The following is a 9,180-nucleotide window of genomic DNA, read 5'->3' as shown; positions in this document are numbered from 1 at the left end:
CAAAAAGGTTAGACAATATTTTCCAGGCCAGTTTATTTTAAATTGTTTTGCTTTAGAATTTTTAACATACGCAAAAAATTTATCAAAATACTATGAAATATTAATTCACAAGTAAATTGAAGCGTGAATGGTAGTACAAATATGTGGAATGGTTCCATGATACTTATAAAGGCTTCTTACGTGGGTTTTTTTTTTGTTCAAGGACCAATGTGGGATGAGTTTTTACAATTTTTTATTATTTCTTACAGTTTGTTTATATTCATAGAAATCCCACATCATCATACGCTTAAAACTAAAAGGTGGGCAATTACATTATAAGAGAAGCATTGCAACGCCAGTTACACAAGTTAAACTCAATGCATTAATTAAACCTATATATATATATATATATATATATATATATATATATATATATATATATATATATATATATATATATATATATATATATATATATATAAGTAGATAGTAGCATACCCATCCCCGCCCCATATCTGCTTCGGGTATGGAAACTAATCCCCGTATCCGCCCCATTACCCATCAAGGCGAGGAATCCCCACCCCGTTAGGGTTGGGTAACCGCGGGTATCCGTATCCACGAGTCAAAGTTGCATCCCTATGTAAGACTACGACTTGGCTATAACATTCACCTGGGGTGTAACGGATTTATTGATTGTTCGCGTGTTGGTTGGTCAAGTTGTATTTTCTCTGAACTGCAGGGCTATTGGAGCCGTGTTGGCAAGGGGGTTAGGACAAACTTGGTGGATAGACTTTTGTTTTAAAGTCTTGATTTGTGGCTATGAGTGAAGTTGTCAGCTTCAACAATCGACTAGGAATTATGTATTCCAGTTATCTCGTAGGGTAGCATGACAACACTATGAGTGAAGCTGTCAGCTTCAACAATCGACTAGGAATTATGTATTCCAGTTATCTCGTAGGGTAGCATGACAACAGGAAGACTCCTGGTTAGATTAGACTTGCAAATTTTTGGTTAGTAGGAGCTGATGTATATATTGGTATAACACTGGTAGTCGAGACCTATGTTAGGATTTGGCTTTGTATTCAAGAGCAAGATTGTCAGCTTCGACAAATGGTAAGGGATTATGTTTCCCCGTTATCAATGAAATATTTAGGGATAGAGGTTTTGGCCGGTTCAGGTTACGAATTAGAGTCATTATGGATATGGTTGGTCGGTTATGTCTGTTTAGAAATCAGGCACAGTCTAAGATTGTCATGTTTCGGGCAGATTCGTTGGACTTTCTATTGGTTAGATAAGTATGGTGTGATAATGTTCATTGTTTCCTCACGAAGTGTGATTTCTTCTAAGAATGGGTTCAACAACTATATTGGAAGGTGGTCGCCTATGCGTGATGATTTCTCAGTTCCGCTTTAGATTCAGGCAGTTCAGGCCAAAATGATTGGTGTAATGGAGAAAGTTGCAAGGAATGATTTCGAGGATGAAATCTAATTTAAGTAGGGGAGAGTTGTAGCACCTATGTTTTTCAGATTGGTTTAACTTAAGGCTTATGGGATTAAAGAGGGAGTTTTTAGGAAAAAAAATCCATGCCACGATGTGGTGCTTGGATGCCTATGATGTGGCATAACTTATATGGAGTGTGTGTATCTGATCAGTGCCACGACGTGGCAGCTGTTCTGGCCCAAACCCATAATTTTAGGGTTCCTCTCATATTTAAATCTCTAAATTCGGAATTAGGGCTCATTTCTCAGCCTCCATCACCCTCAAACCTCAGAAATCCCAACCCTAATATCTTTTGGTGATTCTTGGCTCATTTTGGTGCTTTTGGTAGCTTGAAGAAGAAGAGGAAGGTGTTCTGGTGTATTGATCAAACAAGGAAAATTCATTATCATTCTTTTGTGCATATTTTGGACCTTAGTAAGTGTTCAACATTCGAGCTTTTTGGTTTCATGCTTATAGATCTAAGTTCTTTGTCTCTTTTCTTCATATTGTAGGAGTTTGGAGGACTGGATCCCATAAAGTTGGCAACTTTATGGATCATTGTGGTCCTTCTGTTTTATATGTTATAGATCTATGATTCTTTGGAGTTTTTGGTCTCATACTCAAGTGTGAGTTCATATTTTCATTATTTTACCTAATTTGGGAAGGGACATACATTGGAGATGCATGTCTAAAAAGCAAGGACTATTATGGTGTTTTCGGGGTTAGGAAACCCATCTGGAAATTATGGACTTAAGATCTTCAAGATTAAGTCCTTAATGGTTGGCTTTATGCCTTAAGTTGCCATTAAGGGCTTAGGTTTAAAGATCTTGGCTTATTGGGATGTATTAATGGATAAAGTTGGAAACTTTATTTATTAAGACCATGGGGAGAATCAGATTAGAGCTTTGGAGCTCTTAAGGATGAAGGAAAACAACTTAATTCATTAAGTTGATCTGACTTAGTGCACACGATGTGGCATTCTAGCCGGTACGTCGTGGCGACTAAGGGTCAGCTCGACTATTTTAGCGTTTGTGATCATGATGTGCCCACAAGGAGGTCACGTCATGGAGGTTTGATGATGATAATTATTGACCTTGACTTTAACTTTGAACGTTTACTTTTGTCATGGGTTGACTTTTGTTCAAATTTCTATTTTTAGAAGTTAGACTTAGGGTTTACCTTATATGTTTTATTAGGAGGGGTTTAGCACCCATCTGTTGGTTTTGGGAGCTATTAGATGTGGATTGTGTTAGGTAGGTGACTCTTCTCACTATACTATGTAGGATGTTAGTATGTGATACCTGCTTGGAAGATCAGGTGGTGGCCCGAGGCATATGTATGAAAGACTAGATGGTGGCACCTGACACTTATATGCAAGTCTAGGGTCTGGCCCCGAAAGATATAAGTAGGATGCTAGTTGTCTTTATGATGCTTGAATAGAAGACCAGGAGGTGGCTCTTGGCACTTTTACGTAAGAACAAGATTTGGCTCCTATTGTGGCAGGAAAAGACCATGATTGGATCATGGCTGATAGTGACATTAAGATTGTGGGTGGCCCATAACATTCTCTCTCCTATGTATGGTATGTTGTATTTTAGGGGACTCACTAAGCTTTGCGCTTATAGTTTTGTGGTTTAAACATTTTCAGGTACTTCCAGTTTTAAAGGAAAGGGTCCGACTTGACTCCACAACATCCCCGGATGGCTTTTCCGTATTGATTGTTATTATATTACTCTAATGTTTGAAAAATTCATTTACTCGGATTGGTTTTGAACAAACAATTATACGAATTTGATGGTTTAAAATTGAAAATTTATGTTGGTATTTTCATGCATCTGGGTCCATAATTCCGTAACAAATGCTTCTAAATTCATGATGGTTTGAAGTAAATCTAGAGAGATGGTTATGTAAATCCATTGATTGATGATTGGTCAAGAACATTATAAGTTCTTGTAATGATATGGAAAAGTTCAACCCAAGATGCGCAACGATCATCAGTTTAATCTAGGGTTATCTACGTTCATTTTTTTTATGTTGATTATGGTGAAAAAAATTGTCAAAGTTGTTCTTCTTGGTCTTTTTATTCTTATAAGGGAGCTATAAGGTTCTATGATGGAAGATGAGAAAGAAAAGAAGAAAAGAGGGATAACATCTTTTGGTGGGAAGGTGAATTAGGGATGGTTGTTCTTTTTCCCGTATCGATCCCTATGGCTCCTATTGAGAATAACCATTGATCGTACCGATGATTGTTACACCTCTTGAGTTGAACTTTTTTAGTTAATTACATGCGCCTACAACGTTCATCACCACAATGATGATGCAACATGGAAGAGAAATTTATGCAATCACCAAACAATGAAATTACATCACAAATTCTCTAGATTACTTTAAACCATCATTATTACATTAAACCATCATTAAGCTGAGATCATCTATCTTAAAATTATGGAATCGTATGCAAGAAAACTTTCAAGATAACAAACTCGTGAGGAACTTTTAGAAAAAATAAAAATAAAAATGAAGTTTAATATGAATAAAAAAAATATAGGAGCTAAATCGAAATAAAAAATATAAATAGTAACCTGAAAAATAAAATTATAAGAGCGAAATCTGAAAAAATGTAAATATTTTTAAGAAAAAAAAAAAAGTTAACCTTTGATCCAAAAGAAAAACTTAATATATATATGTTTTTTTTTCTTTTAATTATCCCTAAATTTTTAAGTCAATATTAAATAACTAATACTACCACTAGGGTTGTGCATGGGTCGGTTTGGATCGGTTTTGGACCCAAACCCAACCCAACCCATAAATGGTCGGTTTCTGGTTTTCAGAACCCAATAGGATCGGTTTCTGGTCGGTTCAGTTTCATGGGTTCTAAGGTTGATTTGGGCGGTTTTCGGTTTCTTGGGTTCAACCCATACACTCACGGGTTCTGAGTTTAAACCCATGGGTTTTGGGTTTTAACCCATTCTCCATAAATGAAGCAACAAGTTAGATACTTTAAAAAAATATCAAATTGAAGTTAAGTACTTCAAAAAACATGTGTCTAACAACAAATAGTCTATTACAACTTACAACTAAAGCCCGAAATAGTCTATTACAACCAAAACACAATCAAGTATGGGTGGTTTCTAGGGTTGGATGGTCGGCTTTTGGGGCGGTTTGTCGGTTTTATGTATGGGTCGGTTTCCCGGGTTAGATAGATCGGTTTCTGGTTAAAAACCAAAACCGAAATCGATTTTTCGGTTTCTAAAAATATCAAACCCAAACCGTCGGTTTTGCTTCGGTTTCGGTTTCATTGGTTTTATTCGGTTTATCGGTTTTTTGGTTTGGGTTTGCTCACCCCTAACTACCACCCCCACCCAGGCCCGTAGGTCTATACCCGAATCCAATCCCTGATTTCAGTTTTCAATTCACCTTTTGATTTGAGACCCTGCGTCCCACTTTCTTCACTGGACATCTCCTTCTCCGTCTCACAAGTTGCAAGGATTGAGACTCTCTTTCCGTCCTCCAGCGGTCCTCACTAGGGTTCCCCCTCCCCTGCCGTCATTCCCTCCGCCTCACAGGTCACAAGGGTTCGTGACTTTCTCCAGCCACCTGTGTACTGCTCTTTCTCCGATTAACGAGTTCTTGTAATCTTAGGCCAACCAGTGAACATGAACCTGAACCAGGTGATAAGTGTGTTTCCTTATTGTCATGTTTATTTTGTACCCAATATCTTTTAGTGTTTGAGAGTGTTTGAGTTATTGTAATACTTTTCCTTCTTCAATTGCAATTTCAGATTCTTAGTTTTAAAATAGTTCATCTGATTGTATGTACATTATTATTTTATATATAGATTAACAGTTCTGATAGATTAATTTCATCTTATTTGTTTGAAACTAGTAATATGGATCTGGGCTTGTGTCATTTGGGTTAACCAACCCGAACCCGCCAAAACAGAAACCCAATTAATTAACCCGTAAAACCGAAAAACCAAATTTTATATGGTTACTATAGTAATAAATTACACTCACAGCTATCAACACCAAATAACTTGAGACCTTACTAACGCAAATAAAACATTTTCAAGAAAACCGGCAGTGTATGAAACACTGCATAACACGCGACTTGAAAGTTGAAACTCATATACTTATAGCACGAACAACCAGAGATTTGATATGATCTATTAATTCTTCTCCAACATGTGTGAAACTATCTTTACGCTTATACAGAACATCCATCACCCGTGCCAAGTTGATCACACGCATTATTAGAGCCATTGGAACATCTTCACACACGAGCGACTCTTGGGTTATATCTTTCCAAGCATCTTCAATTTTCTTGTTGAACAAGTCATGGACATACTCTTCTGGAACATCATATTGCTTCATGTAACTTTCAACACTAGATGCAACATGCGTCCTTTCTTTCTCCTCCTGCTCCCATTTTTAGTAACAAAATATGTCAACACATCAAAACTAAAGCAAGATGTCATAAAATTCAACTGAATCTCAAATTTCGATATGCACCTTCTGGGAGAAAATATCATCCATGAGTCTAGCAATTTGACATGAAGCTTTAACAAGAAGAGGTTTGGTAAGAGCCCATTTGAACGAATCATTTGTGACCATATCACCCATGCCGACAAAACATGTTGTTGCAAGCATGCTATACCCACTGCTGATAAATGCAACTGACATGTGCTCCTCTATTGTCGGTATATATCCATCATTTGCCCATTTTGCTTCCATCATGTAGCTTCTAATAAACTCTTTCATCTTTAATTGAAAACATGACCACAACAGTCGCATACATTGTAAGAATTATGATTATAAAACATTATTATTGCAAATTAATTAAAGGTGTAAAAACTTACAGACTTTATGGCGTAACTGAGATGATATGATTTTCCCTCACATGCCATGATTTCTTCCATTTCTTTGTAAATATCCAATAGTCCTTCATATATCAGTTTCATGTATTCTGGAAGCCCATCCAAGCATGTAATCGACCACCTATACGAGATTGATTGATTACGTACTTTGATTAAAAGAATAATTATGTTTTAAGGACTTTGATTATGTCCGTAATTATAACAATTTTATATATGTGTGTGTGTTCCTAGCTATATATGTAGATGATGTGAGTAGAAGATACCTTTGAATTGCTTCGGTAAAGATCTTAAGTTCTTCATAAGTACCATAGGCATCATAAGTGTCATCAAGAATTGTTGCCATTGAAATCACTTTGGTTAAGAAAATTCTAGCTCTAGAATATTGTGGCTCAAAGTACACACCAAGTGCCCAAAAGTAACATTCAACCATTCTATCTCTTGCATAAGGTACATTGTTTGGGACATCAAGACCTTTCCACCACCTATAATAGATTAATGCGCATGTAGAAGTTAATTAATTAAAAACTTTCAAAATTTGAATAATATATTTAAAAAAGGAAACCATGTTGGATTGAGGAGTATATATGCATACTTGGAAACTTGGCTAAGCTCCTCCTTGTGTAGTGATTGAAGCAAGTTGAACCCTAACTTCCCAAGTTTAAGTAAAGACTCATTATGAAAAGCTTGTTGTTCATAGTAAGGAATGTAGCGCAAAGCCTCTAGTCTTGGCAACCTTTTCTGTATAGGTTGCTTTAGTGCCTCTTGTATATGGATAGACAAAGTAGAGTTGCTTTGAACTAAATCCTTTGCTATTTCATCAAGGTGAATTCTTGTAAAAGCAAGAGCATCATCTAGTACAACTTCGCCATGCACCCTCACATAAGTTGCCTCATACAACTCAAGCATACCTTGAACGTCACTCGCTAAACATTCTTTAAATGCTCCATTTTTGTCCTTGTACCTATTGAAAATGTCTGTTTCGTTTCATGTAAAACAATTTTAGCTTCTTTTGGATGATAAATAATTATTTCATTTATGCATATATACTAACCCGATGAAACATAGAAACCATGTTGTCGCATAAGTCGAAACCAAAGGGAAGGACTCCCCCCATTCCAGTCATCACCATACGTATCATAAATAAGTCGCAATAATTTATCAATCTCTTCTTCAAAATAATAAGCTATGCCAAGGCGTTGGATTGCGTCAACCATTCTTAACAAATTTGTGTGTTCCATTGGAACATCCAAAGTTGTCACTATGTCTTCCCTCACTTCTTGTTTCAAGTCTTCCACTATTTGTTCCATCCTAGCATGTTCCATGTGCTACATACACCCATTTGATAATCATAAAAAAAGTTGTTGTACACATGGATAAACATAAAAGTAATAGGCATTTCTTCTAATAATGTACATACCTCATCGTAGATGAGAAACTGATCTCCCCACACGCTGGAAGGAAAGTTGACAAGGGGGCGAATAACTTCCTCTTGTGTAAGAGACATGTTCATTGACAGGTTTGTATAGTGTATGCTAGTTGAATTTTTGCATATTAACGTGAAGTAGATTTATGCTATTTATAGCATGTCTTTATATGGTATTTTATCACATATGTTTTAAACGTTTCATATATTTGAATTATGAAAAAGGTGTCATTGTCAATTTTATTTGTTTCATATAGTTGAATTATGAAAAAGGTGTCATTGTCAATTTTATTTTTTAATTAATTTATTTTTTTTTCAATTTCATATTTAGCTATTAAAATTTTGAATGCATCGACTACAAACAAAAACTCAACAAGTAATGTACAGTATTTGGTTGATTAAATATATTTATTTATAAATACTGAATAGATAAATATCAAGTGGTCATAATTTCCTCTTGAACAAGCTTATGCCTAGAAAGATCAGTGACTCAATATGGAGAGTGGTTGTGTACACATGGAGTTGCAGATATCAAATCGCTACTTAATTGGACTGAGACAATTTCTAAAAATAATCAATATTTATTAATTTTTAACGGGGTGATGGACTGATGATACTTCTCTTTGGTCTTATGGGAATTCAGAAATAACAAAGTCATTGATAATTCCCTGAAGTCATATATGGGTGACATACAGGTTTTGTCTATCTTTAGGCACTAAAGCCGGTCTCCTAGGTTAGCCCTTAGAGTAGACATTTTTTTTTTTTTTGTTTTGGTGGTGATTAAAGTTTGAAGAAATGCATAAAAAAAAGATATACTTTCTTTCGACAATTAAACAAATTTTTTTATTGTAATTATATTATCTAATCGTTGAAAAACATTTTTTTCTAGGTTATAGGGGTTTGGTATGAAGGCAAAATATAGCATAACACAACAAACTTTCACTATTTTATTAATTTAAGCCGTCTTATCAATAGAATTTTAATGAAAATAAAACGTCAACAAAAACACGAGGGTATTTTCATTCATAGATTTTCAATAATTGTTCAAGTTTCAAGAGTCAAGTACGAGTAGCAGAGTTTGTAAGAGGCCAATCTTAGATTGAATATGCTTATGGTTAGAACTTAGTTAGTTGTATGAGGTGTATTTTTATTCATTTTAATTTTGTTATTATTAGCATATATAAAATTACTTAAATAAATTCGTTTTCAGTTATCAAATTTGCTTCATATCTTATATATATAGTTAATCACATCAAATAGATTTATCGGAATTATTTTTCATAACAAAACGTATTTACATTAGTACGTTTTAATTATTATTTCTAATAAAGTTAATCGATAATGTTGTTTAAAGAAAGGTTTTATATATTTAAGTTTGTTTTTTTATTAACTAAGTAATATTTACATATTTAATTGTTCATTC

At 34.9% G+C, this 9,180-nt stretch overlaps 1 protein-coding gene across 1 annotated transcript; it reads right to left on the bottom strand.

Moving 5' to 3' along the window:
- Nucleotides 1–5,420: 5,420 nt before the first annotated feature.
- On the bottom strand, nucleotides 5,421–7,875 carry LOC145014559 (beta-caryophyllene synthase-like). The gene is made up of 7 exons (XM_078972949.1): nucleotides 7,752–7,875; nucleotides 7,386–7,659; nucleotides 6,927–7,308; nucleotides 6,598–6,816; nucleotides 6,317–6,455; nucleotides 5,970–6,218; nucleotides 5,421–5,876 (listed from the first exon to the last, which is right to left on the bottom strand). The coding sequence occupies exons 1-7, from the start codon at nucleotides 7,842–7,844 to the stop codon at nucleotides 5,583–5,585; spliced, it is 1,650 nt and encodes a 549-aa protein (XP_078829075.1). The 5' UTR covers nucleotides 7,845–7,875; the 3' UTR covers nucleotides 5,421–5,582.
- Between the last annotated feature and the right edge of the window lie 1,305 nt (nucleotides 7,876–9,180).

Source organism: Lactuca saligna, chromosome 9 (assembly GCF_052625555.1).
Source record: "Lactuca saligna cultivar CGN05327 chromosome 9, ASM5262555v1, whole genome shotgun sequence".
Lineage (NCBI taxonomy): Eukaryota > Viridiplantae > Streptophyta > Magnoliopsida > Asterales > Asteraceae > Lactuca > Lactuca saligna.
Note: the sequence above shows the minus strand (reverse complement) of the source record. Positions and strands in the feature narration are given on the sequence as shown.

Excerpts from the sequence above, each read along its gene's own strand:
- LOC145014559 (XM_078972949.1), bottom strand. The coding sequence starts at position 7,844 with ATGAACATGTCTCTTACACAAGAGGAAGTTATTCGCCCCCTTGTCAAC. Across the intron at positions 7,660-7,751 it reads AGTTTCTCATCTACGATGAG|CACATGGAACATGCTAGGAT; the intron begins GTATGTACATTA and ends GGGTGTATGTAG. Across the intron at positions 7,309-7,385 it reads TGGTTTCTATGTTTCATCGG|ACATTTTCAATAGGTACAAG; the intron begins GTTAGTATATAT and ends GAAACGAAACAG.